Below are 16,285 nucleotides of genomic sequence, written 5' to 3'. Positions count from 1 at the left end.
TTTCCTTTTTAGAAGAGGATTGTTATGCTCATACGCTGAAGAAACCAATGTAATCAATGACTAAAGATGTGGGAAGACGAGGGTAAGGAAAACCTGAGGGGAGAGCTGGTAGAAAGAAATGTGAAAGGCAAAAAGAGTAGAGAACTGGAGATCATGTCAGACTCTTCACTCAAGTTGGAGATAATGCCATTGTAGAATGAGAAGACAGGGCCATGGTGGGACAGGTGGTGGGGTACAGAATCCATTTATTTCTATGGATCAGGGTTTGCCTGGTAGTTCTGTCAGAAGGGACTCTGGATCTTCCTCTTTTGTTTGATCATCATAGTTGATGGCTTCTGTTACCTAGCTCAAGGTGGCTGCTGGATCTCTATTATCACATCCACAAGCACTGGCTAGAAAGACAAAAAGCAGAAAAAGCTCTTTCCGGTGTCAGCAGGTTTCTTTGAGCAGCCTTTCTGGAAATACTTGACAAAATTTATACTTTCATATATTTGGGTATGTAAGGTACATCTATCTACAAAGAAGGATGGCAAATGTCTCCCCCCACCTCCAATGTAATCAGCAAAATGTCAGGGCTTTTGTGCTAATGGAGGGTGAGATGCTATGGCTGTAGGCAATCATCAGTCTCTGACACAGACATCGTAGGAATCTGGTGAGGTCAATTACTTTAGTATTGTGACTTTTGTCTAGTAAGACTGCTCATGTTATCATGAGCCAGGCCCGTGGACTGAAGTGACTGTTATCAATAAGAAAATGAACAAATCCAGGATACAAGTAAAAATACTGCTCAAGTCCTGATACCAAGGCCCAGGCTGGACTAAAAAAGGGCAATACAAATTTAAGGGTCTGTAGGTCACAGAGGCTAAAGAGTTGAACAAGATTGGGAAATGTTTGGGAAAATGATTAGAAAAGGAAATTTTGAGATGACAGAGGTTAGGCAATTACAAACAGCAGAAGTATGAGGTTGGCTGTACTTAGCTGGATGGAAAATAGGTTATTATAGTTGATGCTAGGAGATCTGAGAATCCAGCTAGAAGGGTCATTGATAAAGATGATATCTGGAGAGCAAAGTGGAAAGGAACATTTTAGGAATTGGAAACCACCTATTTATCAACTCAACTGTCAGCAGAATGAGAAGGACTAGTGGGGTATGGGTATACCTACAAATGAGAAGAGGCTTTTGCAATACCATAGGAAAATATCAAAGGCAGATGCTTACTGGGTACTTGCTATGTGGCGATTAAAAACATTTTTACATGAAAATTCTTAAACGATTGTGAAACAATTTTAAATTGTCAGAAAAGTTGGAAGGGTATGAAAAGAATTCCTTTACCCACCTCCCTCAGTTCCTCTATTGTTGGTGTGTAATGTAACCATGGTCTTGGTGAAAACTAGAAAACTGACCAAGTGCAATAACTTCACTTAGACTTCTGACGTTCTCACTAGTATTCGTTTCCTATTGCCAGATGCCACCCAGGGTATGCCTCTTTAGTCTCCTCTGATCTTTGACAATTTCTTGGCCTCTCTTTATCTCTTTCATGACCTTAACATTTACAGGATGCTCTCAGGAATTTTGTGGAAGGTCCCTAAATTTGGCTTTGTCTGATGTTTTTTTATGCTTAGACTGTTTTTTGTTTTTTTTTTTTTTAAACTTGATCACTTGGTTAAAATAGTGTTAGATTTCAACAACGTAAAGTTTTTATTTTTTCCTCATCTGTACTCTTACGTTTTGGAAGCAAGTAACTGAGTCTAAGTTAACTTCAAGAAGTTGGTGGAACCAAGGTCCACATTTTGGAGGGTAGAGTAGCTAAAGAAATTATTGGGGATTTTTCCAAGGGAATGATTTTTTTCTTTCCTATTTTTTTTCCAGGCATTTACTTAAATAAGGATGTATTAATGAACATTTTATTTTTTAGATTGTAATCTGATACTATCATGATGTTTTGTTGCTCAAATTAATATAGTTTTGGCCACTGAGAGCCAAGTATTTTTACATAAATTTGTTGAATCCTCCAACAATCTAGTGAAATAGGTATTAACTATTATTCTCCTTTTGTAAAAAAGGAAACTCAGGTTCAGGGAATTGAAGAAACTTTTCTACTGATTCATTTCTTGCATGTGTTGGAGCCAGGGTTTGCCTCTCATAGTCTCACTCCAGTCCATGTGATCAGCCTTGTTAAATACTCTGCAAGGAAAAGGATGCTCCACAAATGCCAGAGGTGAGACAGCTTATCACCTCCTTTTACAGGTAAGGTAACATTTGAGGGTGTTCCTCTTAGAGATAGTAGCTGCAGAATAGATAAGTATGCACAGAAAGATCATGAATAGTCAAAACTAAGCCTCTTGCCAGATGGGAAGAGGGAAGAGAGACTAACAGAGGGGCAGGGAAGGAATGTTAGGAGTTTGAAGGACAAATAGTATCATGAAACCTAAAGGAAGAAAAATGTTCTTTAAAGTGAAATCTGGTTGCAGGGCCATAGAAAATCAGTCTATGGTAAAAAAAGAAAATTTTAAAAAACCCAAAAAATCAGATTTAGGGTGACCAAAACTGTTTCTCAGAAAGGAGTCATAAGGTAATTTAGTCAAGAAAAGGGATGGAGTCCCAAGTGTATTTTCCCCAGGAAGAGGGAGACCTGTACACACAGACTAGGAAGAAGTATGAAGAAGCTATTTGCATGAGAATGAGAAAGGAAGGGAGAGCCAAAGAGATGAAGGAGTTTGGAGATGAATGTACAGACAGATTTTAGATGAACCTCTCCATGTTATTACCCAAACTGGAAGCACGGACATCTGCAGAGTATTAGAGAAGTATCACCCAGTCCTGTGGATGGCCAACACTACTGGGTCAGTGTTTGGCGGACTTGGTGAGCTGGGGCCAAGCTGGAGTTGTTCATGGTTGAGGGAAGCCACTGGGTTGAGGGCAAGCAGAGATCAGAAACAGATTATGGTGTTGCATTGCTCAAAATCAGGGATCCACTGTGAGAAATGAGATGTGAGATGATTTTGTTGTGTGAATACCACTAAGTATACTTATTTAGATGGTATAGCCCACTACACATGTGTAATAAATGCAATCTGTTGCTGACTGAAACACTGTTATGCAGTGCCTGTTTCTGGAATTTTTTTTTTTTTTTTTTTTTACTTTTTCCCCCCTTCAGACCAAATAGTTAAAAACAAATGGTTTTGCATGCATATGACCTTGGGTCTAATTTCTAGTATCACAGAAACAAAACAAAATAAAACAAAAAGCCACCAAATGCCTGAAAACCCTGAATATTTTAGGTAATTCTTAAAAGACAGTGTTAGTCTTTCTAAAATGTTCTCCAATAAGTGTGATGTTAACTTATGATCTGGTTTTTGAGAGAAATACCTGAAGGGACACACATAAAACTAAAGTAAAACTAATTGTTACTGGAATGAAAACTTTGCTTATCTCAGGAATTATTCTTCAATGAATTCCAATTTCAGAATTCTTGGAGACTGTTTAGCAGTTATGAACTTAAGGTCAAGGTTTCTGTGTCATTTATATTCGTTAACAATAAAGCCCTAGGTTTGGGCAATATTTTTTCTAAAGCAAGCATAAAATGTACTTAAAAAGGGTTATTTCAAATTTTTTAGAAGTATTCTTAAATTCTTATTTATTAAAATGGGGTTTTGGATTTTAGTCTTAGATCCTAATGCCACTACATTTATAACAATGGCAATACAATGATTTTTAAAAATGCTGTCCATTTCACAGGCATTTTAACTTATGAAGTTATTGAAAGTTTGTTTTTTTATATTTAAGTAAAGATCAAAATATCTAGGGGCAGGATTGGATAAGAAATTTATGAATTACTGACTTAACACATCCTTAAATATTGTAGGCTACCTTTGTCTAATGTAGTTATAACACAATACTACACTGTCTGAAATCATTTCCTTTATGAGAACCAGAAAGAAGAATTTACATAAAAACATTATTCATACTTGGTGACTGTTTTATTATCATATATATTATTATACACAACTTTGATAGGAAGGATAGTTATAAATCATACTCTAAACAAAAATCTATGCATGGCTTATGTAAGCAGTAATAGTTTGAAGGATAGAGAAAAGCCATGAAAATGTTCACCCAAAATTGATTAATAGTGAAAAATGCTAGTTTGTACATATAATGATTGAAAAGCTTCATAATACATTGGAACACTTATAAATCTTCAGGTACCATAAGAACAACCCGGTATAGGAAAGCTCAAATTTGACAGTCACATCCCTAGATGGGTACATCATCTCAATACAGCAGTTAGCATTCTTTCTTTCTTTGGCACTTAGCAATACAGACAAAGGTATATTTGGTTTAATGTGATTTTTATTATTCTTAAATTTTAGTTATTTTATATAGTTAAAAATATACAATACTGCTTTAAAAACTTTAAATTTTATAAGTGTATAGTTGATTATCATCATATTCACAATTTTAAAAGCCTATTTTTTTCAACTAAACAATTCATCCCATACATGTGAAAGAGACTAACAAAAAATAGTTTATAAGAAGACTTCAATGAGAAGTTTAAACATAAAAATAGAATATTAATCTAGAACACTGGTCTAAATCCTTAGTGATACTTCTGGCTGAAACAAATTATGAAATGTTTAGACATATTTTTTAACATTTAAATTAATCCTATAAATTCAAAATTGTGACTTAAAAAGTTTAGAATTGAAGAGATTTTGTTTGAAGCCTTATTTATATACATTAATTTACTAAAAAAGAGAAAAGAAATGAAAAATAATCTATTCTAATACTACATTTAAGTTTGAGATTCCATCGGATTTTAAAATAATGTATGCACAATGTTTTTACAACCTTCAGGAGTTATATAAAAACAAAGCAAAAGAAGAATGGCAGATAGTAGCATTTTTTCCTTTAAATCATTTGAGGACAGTAAAATTGGAAGGGTGATTAAATTTGCTTTATGGAATACAGGCCATGATAGCATAAAAACAACCTAATGTTTAAAGGTAAACAAACTGTGTGGCTTTTTCTTAATATCAACTTAAACATTAAATTCATTATTTAATGTAAGAAGATACACTGATAAAATATGTAAAGCCCAAACAAATTATTTATGTGCATATATAAGGTATTCTTATATGAAAAGTATTTTACAAATAATTTTGTTCATCATATCTACACAATGCAACATTCATTTCACTCTTTACAATACTTTGCACCAAACATTGCTATCTTCAATCTTAACATTCCTCAAATATGAGGAAAAACAAACCGTTTCCACTGTTCTAAAAGTGAAATTTATAAAGTCAATATATCATAAAGGATTACAGATCTAAGATAGTTTTTAAAGACATTTATACACATTGAAATGAGTGCTTTGCTTAATTTAATTAAAAAGCTAGACATAAAGCTCTTCTCTTCATTTCGATTCAATAAACATGGTTACATTTAACAGCAATTTTTTTTCACACTGAGACATTAACTATCATTGTGGAGACTTTAGTAAAGGTATAAACAGTGATTATCTTTTTGGAAAACACTTTTGAAATATAAGTGCTACAGTCTTAATATTTATATAATAATTAAGAAATAATTTGAAAAGACATTTTACTTTCAAAATTTTTCAACATAAGGCACATAGCAATATTTAGTCTAGAAACAACTAGATTACATAATAAATAATTATCTTTTCAAATATTATTTACCCTCTACCTGAAAATAGAGGGTGAGTAGTGCAGTAAAACATGCCTGAATTACTTAAAATGATTTGATTTAGGAAACAAATAATATTTATGTGCCAAAAGAATGTTATTAGTTTAAAAAAGGAAAGGAACATTTATATAAAATATACATCCTACAGTGTTATAGGTAGGAAAAAATGTGAGGCACTTAGATTAACAGTGTAGGAGGAGAGCATTGAGATTATCTATTTGTAAAGCACCAAACCATTTATTTCAACATCTGAGATAAAAAAGCAGAGGCTAAAAATATAGGGAAATAGGTTAGTCTTGTAACTTTGTACTTAGTCTACTAATGAGAACCCAGAGTTCAAACTGAAAGTGTTTCATTTTTATTCTGACAAATAATTTACATAAAGTTTTCTAATTTGAGAATATCAAAGTTCCCCTGAATAAGTTTTGTGTCTTCTGCAGTGCTCAGGTGATATGAAACATAGATGGCATCTCACTACTCTGTGGCACCACACTTTCTATTGTAATGATGATAATCTACCACATTGATATGTTTTTAAAACTCCTTTTGTAAAAACAAAGATTAAAATTTGGTTTGGAATATCAGTGCGAACAACATGCATCAGTGCCTCCATGTGAACTTGCTGATGCCCAACATTTACAGTTTTATTGTTCTATGATCCTTCACAAATTAATCTGATCCAAAAATTCAGGTGAAAATTGGACTTGGCATTATAGGAATCCACCAGGTGGCAAGTCAGGGAAAGGTCTGGCTTCTAATGGATGATGAAGTGGCTGCAGATGAGTGGTGGTCTGAGCATTACTTAAGTTGTTTAATTCAGCTGGATATGTCTCATTTAAAACACCTCCATTCTGAAACTGAAAACAAAAACAGTATTGCAACTTATTAGGCAAGATCTTTCAAATGTCTTAAGCCATTTAATAACACATTAATATGTATTAAAAAACAGTCCTGCATATTGTTAAACTTCAAATTCCTTTACTACTGCTGAATTTTAAATCTTCCATTCAGTGAAGACATGCTGAGAATATATTGCATATATTAGTTATATTCATAACCTTTTGGTTTTCCCATTAATTTGTCAAGAAATTTTGAAGGTGGTACAGATGAGTGATACAACTGTCTCACTTAGGATTGCCTTTGGGTTAGACAGGAATTGTTGGGTCAAAGATTAACAGTCATGAATCACATTAAATATTCTCTGTCACAGTAGGTTTGCATTGACCAGACTTCATCTCAGTAGACTATATGATCAATTAATTTATTATATACAGGATTGCAGGTGACCTAGGATTTTTCCAAAAATAGTTCTTGTGGAGAGTGGACAGGTCCCTGATCATTGGCTGATCCTGCGGTATTGGCAAAAGCCAAGCTTGGGAAACATTGCTTGCCAAAAGGCAAGGATAACAGCCCGGAGACTCTGCTCTGATGCTTAACAGTTATCAGACATTCCAGTACAATGGGTTTCCTAGGTGCAGCAGGACAATAGCAGGATGTTCCTAACACTGTATGAAACAGGATAGCTGCAAAAATGTTTCTTGCTCTGTAACTTCTTAGTGCACAAAGAAGCCTCTTGATAACTCACAAGCCATGAGCAATTTACAATGTTAAAATGCCCCTATAGCTTAACTTCTGATTTTGAGACCATATATACTTCTGGATCACTATTCCTCCACCAGAAGGATGATCTTAGCTTTGCTTAAAAACGTCTCTGTGTTTTCCTCCATCTCCCATCTCCCCTACTCAAGATCCTTTGTGGATGCTGCACGGGGTGTGTCAAATTCTGATTTTCAAAAGCTTTTTCAATATTCTAAAAATAATACATCATGTGTATGATTTGCTTAACCATTATTTCTGATTTGTAATATGTTTTTAATTAGTAAATACCACTAAAAGCATTGTCCCAATTACAGATCAAGTTACCTATCAAACAGAAATGCTTTTTCCTCGTCTTTTTACACTAAAACTAGTCCCATGCCTAGAACTGCTATTACAAATTCAAAGAGAAAAAAGAAAGGAATGAAGGACATTGAACTACATAGTTCTCTACAGTTTTATAAACTCTATAAGTTTCATATTTTTGGGGGGTTATATTTTAATACATTCATATAATGCATAATGATCAAATAAGGGCAATGAGGATATCCAGTACCTTAAAAAATATCATTTATTTATAATGAAAACATTTGAAGTCCTTCTAGCTATTTTGAAGTTTAGAATAGATTATTGTTAATTAAGTCACCCTACTGTGCTACAGAACACCAGAACTTATTCCTCTAATCTATCGATTTGTACATAATAACCTAGCCTCCTGTCCTGGCCTCTGGTAACCTCTACTCCACTCTCTACTTCTATGAAATCAATACTTTCAGTTTCCCTATGTGACTGCAATCATGTGGTATGTGTCATCCTATGTCTGGCTTTTTTCACTTAGCATAACGTCTTCCAGTTTCATTCATGTTGACACAAATGACAAAATTTTATCCTTTTTATAGCTGAAAAATATGCCATTGTGTATATAAACCACAGAATAAGAACTAAAAAAATCTTTACTATCATTTTCTATTAAAAAGTTCATATATAATTAAACTGAATGTATGAAAAAAGCCAGATAAAACAATTAGAGATAAAGATTCAAGTCACATTTATAAACTGTTACATTCAAAATATGTAGTGAAGAGAGGTCAGTGAACTTAACTGTAGTCAAGATATTTTTCAAAACTAACTTAGATATACTTTTAAATGAACTAAATATTTTATACACACACACATGTTGTAAATGGACATAATATTTTTATTTTATATATTTATTTTTATGTGGTGCTAAGGATCGAACCCAGGACCTCACATAATGCTAGGCAAGTGCTCTACCACCCCAGGCCCCATGAACCAAATATTTTGTAACAGAAAGGCATTAATGGAGACATATTCATGGATAGTCAGAGAGTAGATGTTATCATCAATATTAATTAATTTTTTAAAAAAATAACCATTTTTTAATTTAAAGTGTATTTGCTGCTAGAAGGGTTCTAATGACATATCTGAACTATGAATCAAACTTGATTCACATGACAAAAAGCCAACTGGTTTACTTTTTCAAGAATGTGGGCAGGGACAACAAGATAAAATTATATCACAGATATAATTAGAAATTCTATCTCCAAAAACATAGCAGATAATAGATTAAAATCAGGAATTGATGTAAAAAATGTTAACTTACATCTATTTATTTATAAGGTAGGGAGAATCATGGAAAGGGTTTATTTGGCTCTATAAAACCCTTACCTTGTTTAAAAATGCCCGTGGGCCTGGAATTGTTGGATTGTATTGCATCTGATCCACATGGGTGTGCTGAGGATCTGGCTGGCACTGATACATTGACATGGCCCCAGCATAACATGTCTGAGGAGTTGTTATGGTTGACTGCAGATTCATTCCATGCTTTTGGTTTTCAGGAACTTGTAAACAAGTGACAAAATCTTCCAAATTAGAAGTAGAAGGGTATAAGGACGGCTCAAAATTTCCTACAGGAAAGTCCAACTGTGTACACTTGGAATGCTGTGGTAACACAGGCTGATTACAGGGAACAAAGTTCTGTGTATAAGGCATAGTGTCTATGTCAGATTTGTAGGAGAACTCTTGACTGGCCCCATGTAAGTCTGAAAAGACATTGTATTGTTGTAGGTCTTGCTGAGGACAACTGCAAGGCACAGGCTGGTTAGAGTTCCAATTTGCAAACATGCCATTAACTTGCATATGCTTCATTTTCTGACACAGTTGTTGTTGTGGCTCTGCTACTACTTGCTTTTGGTGGTGCTGTAGATGCTGCTGCTGTTCTAACTGTAGGTGTTCCTGTACCATACAACTTGGGTTCAGAGCCACAGACTGTTGTTGTTGGTAACCAGAACTCAGGAAGGTAGGCTTATTTAAAGAATCTTGGACATATGTTAGGATTTCATCTGTTATGTCAATGTCTCTAAAGTCAACCTCACCAGAAGAGTCAGTTCTGAAAAATTCCTCATTCTGCATGCATTTGATATCTTCAAAATCAATGCCTAGGTTTTTCATAATACTGTATAATTCATTATTTTTATTATCTGGAAAGAGCCCTGTGTGAACTCCAGAAACTGTTGGGTTCATTTCCTGAGAATGTCCAATTTGCTCATGTTTTAGGATATTATCATTTCCCACTGTAATGATATTGCCTTGCGAATTACTGCATTCACTCACAGGTTCATTAAAAAAATTTCTTTCAAAAGGTACAGTACTCGAAGCAGGATAGTGATAAATAGATTCATCTTGTTGCATCATGGCATACAGGATGGAACTGGGATGCAGAGAATCCTTATTTGGAGTTGATGTGGTAGCACAGTCTTTTCCACTAGTGCTGGTTTTATTCCTTATTGGCAAGGCATCCATTATGGGAGGAACAGGGTTGGTAATCTCGTACAACATAGCTTCTCCAGTAGTAAACATAAAAGGCAGCATCATATTTCGTTTTCGTAAGTGCTCCCTTCCTTCTTCTTCTCTAAAATTGTATATAAGAAAGTCTGCATATATTAGGAAGAGTTTTATCATAAACATTTTAATGAAGACATCAGAAAAGATTAATAGCAAGTAAAGCATACTATAACTGAGTTTAACAGGAGGTAACATGGACTTTATTATTTTGATCTAAATTATTCTTATGACTGATGCTATAATGTTGTTTCTTGGACAAATATATTTAAATAATTTAGATTTCCCAAAAAAACTTAGTGTAGTAGTTAATTCCATGCTCATGTGACATGCCTAACTTGATATCCTGCAGAAAAAAATAAACTTTTGTATTCAAAAATGTAAAAACAAACTGGAACAATTTAGAATCTGAGGACAGGCATGTCTAAATAAAACAAAACAAAGAAGCACTAAAGAAAAAGACTGGTACAACTGGCAATAAGAAAACCAAAACTTTTCATATTTTTGCAAAACAATTCATAAATCAAGTTATATAGTCAGAGAAATATTTTAACATATACATGTATTTATAATTTAATATATAAATACAAAATATCATATTTAGCATAGAGAGCTTCAGTGTATCTGAGAGGCAAACAATTCAGAAGAAAAACTGGCAAAAACTGGCAATTCATAAAAAAAAAGTCCTAGAAAAATATGAAGAGATGCCCTGCTCATTAGTAATAAGGAAATGAAAACAACTAATCTCTTAATAATTGATAGAACACACACAAAATATTAACAAATGTACCAAAAGGCAAGATGAACAAACTAGATCACTGAAACATAAAGAGCACCATACTCCTAAACAGTGGACCATGGGTTGTTTACAAGAGCACATAGAATATTTCAGCAACACGGACCATATTCTAGAGAACAGAGAATAAAGCCATAACATATTTCAAAGGACTGAAATCCACTCAGAGAATGTTCTGACTACATTGAATGTTCTGACTACATTGAATTAAGCTAAAAGTCAATTATAAAACAACAGCTAGAAAAGTCCCCTAATGCCAAATACCACAATAATACTATATTTTTAAATAACCCATGAATAAAAAAGTGAAAATTAGCAAAAATATTTTCAATTTAACAATAAAAATAAGAAAAAAATAATAATGAGTAGACATAATGAAATGGAAAACAAATGTATAATAGGCCAAATCAACAAGCAAAAGTTAAATCCTGGAAAAGGATGGTCTTCTAGCAATATTAATTGAGGGGCAAATATTAATTTGCATACAAATATTAATTTGTATAGGTATATACATACTCATGTATTTATATAAGTACATAAATACATTTATACATTCATCATGTTCATGGGATGTAAGACTATATTATAAAGATATTAATTTTACCCAAAATGATCTATAATTTCAATATCATCCCAAAGTTCCAACAGATTTTTTGGTGGGACTTGACAACTGATTTCCGAAATGTATATGGAAATAGAAAGGGTAAAGAAGAGCAAAGGCAATTTTGAAAAATAATAATAAAAGCTAAATAAGCAGGTATCAAAACTTATAATAAAGTTAGAATAATTAGGGCAATATCATGGCACAAATAGAAAACTAGACCAATGGAACTAGACCAAGAAATTTTAGAAAAAGAACACAAATAAAATTCTCTGATCAATATGCAGTGTAGTAGGGAAAAGTCAACCTGTTAATAACTGTCTTTTCAATAAATGTTACTTATCAATTTGATATACATAAAAGAACAAATCATCTTTATCATTACCTCAAGCATATACAGAAAGCAAGTCTACAGAGTGGGAGAAACATCTGCAATGTAAATATTTAACAAGGGACTCATTTATAGATTACATAAAAACTTTCAAATCACTGTTTAAAGAATACATTCTAAAGCAAGCATTGTATTTACAGAGGGCACTAGGTTTCACCTTTCCTTCTTAAGCCCAGGAAAACTCAGGAGTTTGTTTTTTCTACAGTGTTCCTTGTTCAGCTGTTCAATAAAGTGTATTGATCCTGTTTTCTCAATGTTTCTCACCTGTGCCCTCTTTTTTCTCTACATATTATTTTAGCTTTTCAATGATGATTTCCAGACTCATTTGTCTTAGAATTATTTTAAGTTTTCATTTAAGAGAACTTATAAACCAAGTTATTGTCAAAAAATGAAATTAGGAGATTTCTCAGTCTTTGTACTTACGTTAGAGGTCTCTGGGTTGAGATGATATAATCTGGTCTTCCATTTTTATAAACTAAGCGTGCGTTGGACTGGACCCATGTCCATCCATTGTGTTTTGTAAGAAGCCTGAAAACTGTCATGCCACTTTCTCCAGTCTTAATCACTTAAATAAGATTTAAAAATCAAGTTATCAAACTCCAAACCAATACATTAAAGATAATTTCCGAAACAAGGCCTCTCTGACGTCTTTCTGGATATATTTCATTTATCACTAATTCTGAAACATATCTTGACAAATTTTAAAGGCTTAAAAACAGTTCTTTAGACCGTTTTGCTCTTGCTCCAGACTAAACATTTGAAATGTTGAAGGGAAGGGTAAGTACCAGTTGAAAGACTTCAGTACCACATGCAAGTCTAGAGAGCAGCTTGTTAGGGAAAAAAGATGAAAAAAATAATTTCATTTTAAATAAGGAATGTTTTCCAGTGGCTCAATACTTGACAATTTTTAAATTTAAATCTATATTAACATAGATTATGAATTATTAATGCCATTTAAAAATTCCTGAGCAAAACTTCATGGGCCAAATATGTCCGTTTTTGTAGTAATTAAACAGTGTTCCTGTACGGCAGCTGTACAGGAGTTAATAAACAAAAAGTGTAACTCTCATTAATCAAAATAATATTAAGCAGTAGTTTATTCAAATAGTTTCCTTAAATATGGTCCCTAATGTAATAGTTTAAACATGCACTATGATATATTTTTTTCAGGTTTATTGGTAAGGAATTACAACTTACTCCTAATATGTAATTCGGCACAATAAAGCATATCACCAGCATGAATAAACTGATATCCTGATCCTCTTGAACACAGCTCTGCTTCAGTATAGCCTAAAATAATCTGTCCTCTGTTAAAAAAAATGTAGAATAAGAATGAGTTAAAATTTAATATAAGTAATCAGGATAAATTGGTTATATGCTCTTTTCTAGAATATTCTTTACTTGACATTTAGAATTTCACTTTAGTAGGTAGAAAAAATTAACCACATCTATCTAAATTTGCTCTCTTGCTCACAGTCATAAATTTAGGTTTTAGCCTGTTTTCTTCTGGATAAACAATGAAAATTAGTACAGCTAAAAGTGAATCTAATAGATCAGACTGTAAAGGTAAAACAAAGTCTTCAGTAAAAATCTAGAATGCTAACACTGGAAGTGCTAACACTTCACTTTGGGAGGACAAGATTTGTCAAATTACCTCTCTGCATTTGCATACTAGAGGAGAAAAGCACTGACAGTGTTGACATGATATCTGAATGCCTAATATCATTCTACTACATAATTTTTAGAAAACTACTAAGCTTCTAGAGATAAAAAATGTAAAAGAAATGACAAATGTCATCAGAAGAATGAACCCTGCAAGTAAAGTACCTTACTTTAATAGGATACACACAAAAAAGTGTAATAATAATGGCTAATACAATAAACAAATAATATTATAACCTACATTGAAACAAAACATACATTTGATGAAATAAAAGTAGAAAAGTTGTTTTACTCACTTGGCATCACAACCAGTAGGTGTAAAGTCTAGTTTGTGTTTGGTTCTAAAGATGAAATTTTTGGTTCGAATTTCAAGTATGGATGGCGGTTGAAGTGGAGTAGCTATTGCAAACAAAGCCAACTGAGGAGGAAGTATTGACCCATCTTTCCCTTTCTTGTTCTGTCCATGAAGATATTTTAACCTTCCTTGGAAATTCATTGCCTTAAAAAACCAAAAATAGTTCATTAAAACCTACAGTATAAAATGGTTGAAATTTCAGTTTCCAGCCTGGCAGTTATTAGGGTTCTTGAAATTGCATAAAAGTTCCTGAAGCTGAGAACTGCTACTTACTTTCACTGTTCTCTCCACAGAAAGCCAACTAAAACTATCCCAAAAGGTTGAGTGAGAAATATTCTAAAAACCACCCCATGCTTCTAATGGTCCTGAGAAAAATATCTGTATCATTTTCTAGGCTTGTAATTGCCCTATCGTTTTCACCTACCACAGCTCCTTGCATATCATGCACTTGCTATATGTTTTCTCAATGGAAAAAACAGTAATAAGATCATCAAGAAAAGATCAGTTCTAAAACACACATAAGCTATATTTCATAGCTCACTGTAATCTTCCTCATGGAGATAAAACACAATTTTGTTAAAACACTAAAATGAATCATGAAATCACATGAAGAATGGAGAGTGCTATTAAAGAATAATTTTTAAAAACAAGAAATAAAGACAATTAAACAAGAAAAGATCAGTTAGTTGATTAAAACAATATCACCCCAGTGGATGATTCTGACATCAATTTGATAGCAGCTCAAGGCAGAATGTCTTTTGCACACAGACATTCCACCTCAAAAATAAATAATAATTAATCATGAGCATCAGTAATAGGAAACCTAAATCAAAGCACAACTCTAACACAGAGTAAGGAAAACTATCTTCAGATATACACTCATAAACACACACAAATCATTGTTTAGTAATGGTTAATTTAAGATTTGATTATCTGATTTAAATTCTCAAGAATTCACAAAAGATGCAATTTGTTTTATATTCTCTTTTCCTGTATTTATAGAGTGAACTGTTAAAGGATACAGTTAAGGAATAGACCACTTCCACTCTTGAGTATTCTGCCTAAGCTGATTCCTACTGTTATTCCACACAGGTGTTCAGACTACACAGTGAAACATCATCCCATGTCAGACATGAGTCTGCAATCATCAACATACAATCATTTTTCAGGTATGTAGAAAAGGACACAATATTCTTGTGTAGCAAGCATTAAACCCCAAGATGGTAAGCATTTTCTGATTAAAGAAAGGCTATTTAATTCTCTATGTCAAAACTGAAAAGCCCTAAAATAGCCAAAATACAAGGTTTCATGTTATTTCATTGAATTTTTATTATTAATTATTAATAATTGTTTTATTAAAGAACAGGATTTCTGAGTCACGGAAAATAGTCAAACTCTGAAATAATGATGTTAAAAAATTACTTTTCTTAAATTATTGAGTAAACTTTTCAGACTGAATTCAATTATGACCAAAGAAGGGCTTCAATGAACTTTTCTTTTGTATTTTTTATGCCTTCATAGAAAGAGTCAGTCTAAGATTTTGTACCATACCAGAAAACCAGATGAATTATCCAACAGACACCTTAGCCGGCATATGAAGCACCTCTCCATAAAGGAAGAGTTTTCTGGAGGAAGCTGCTCTGGGCTATAATAGACTCCTGGCTGTGTGAGGCCATGAGTTTCTGTAGAAATAAAAGCAACACAAATTTTATTTTCCATTTTGTTGTAAAATCAAATGTTTGAACAGTTATAATTCATGTTAACATGTAAACTGAGTTTGTATTCTGAATTTAAAAAATCATTTTCAGAAATGATTCTATTAGGAAAGTGCCTTCCCCCTCTTTCTAGTTAACCCAAACCTAACTTTAGAAACCTACCCTTCCCCAAATCATCTGACCCTCATCGTGAGCCATCTATGGGCTATGTGTGTGAGCTACGTGCACTTGAGCCTATGAGGGGACTGGTCTGGCACGATGCACTTTTGGGGGTGTGTGAAACATGTGTGCCTTTTTCTGTTGCTCTGCCTGTGATCCCACTCAGCACCTGATATGGGTGTGGCTTTCCAAGATGTCAATCAACCTGCTGACCACAAGACATCACCAAGCAAGACTCCACCCTGTGAAACCCAATCCCTTCCCTTATTTGGGTGGAATATTCTATGAATGGCTTTCCCCAATAAATAAGGGGGTTTCAGATGTGCTCTCTCTTGCCTCCCTTGCTTCCCTTGCCTTCCAGCATGGGAGCTGACATCTGAGTCCTCAGAACCGTCCCTGACCCCACAAAAGGTATTTCTGTGTTTGTGTGGTTTT

The 16,285-nt window shown here is 33.5% G+C and overlaps 1 protein-coding gene across 1 annotated transcript in view; it reads right to left on the bottom strand.

Annotated features, from left to right (window-relative positions):
* Window positions 1-4,011: 4,011 nt before the first annotated feature.
* Ahr (aryl hydrocarbon receptor) overlaps window positions 4,012-16,285 on the bottom strand; it is a 45,343-nt gene continuing 33,069 nt past the window's right edge. Inside the window, exons 6-11 of the mRNA XM_026408527.2 lie at window positions 15,528-15,658; window positions 13,918-14,120; window positions 13,157-13,266; window positions 12,383-12,524; window positions 8,999-10,241; window positions 4,012-6,570 (exon numbers count right to left, since the gene is read on the bottom strand). Coding sequence (XP_026264312.2) covers window positions 6,424-6,570; window positions 8,999-10,241; window positions 12,383-12,524; window positions 13,157-13,266; window positions 13,918-14,120; window positions 15,528-15,658 — 1,976 coding nt within the window. The 3' untranslated portion in view covers window positions 4,012-6,423. The remainder of the gene's footprint in view (window positions 6,571-8,998; window positions 10,242-12,382; window positions 12,525-13,156; window positions 13,267-13,917; window positions 14,121-15,527; window positions 15,659-16,285) is intronic.

Source organism: Urocitellus parryii, chromosome 3, assembly GCF_045843805.1.
Source record: "Urocitellus parryii isolate mUroPar1 chromosome 3, mUroPar1.hap1, whole genome shotgun sequence".
Classification (NCBI taxonomy): Eukaryota; Metazoa; Chordata; class Mammalia; order Rodentia; family Sciuridae; genus Urocitellus; species Urocitellus parryii.
Note: the sequence above shows the minus strand (reverse complement) of the source record. Positions and strands in the feature narration are given on the sequence as shown.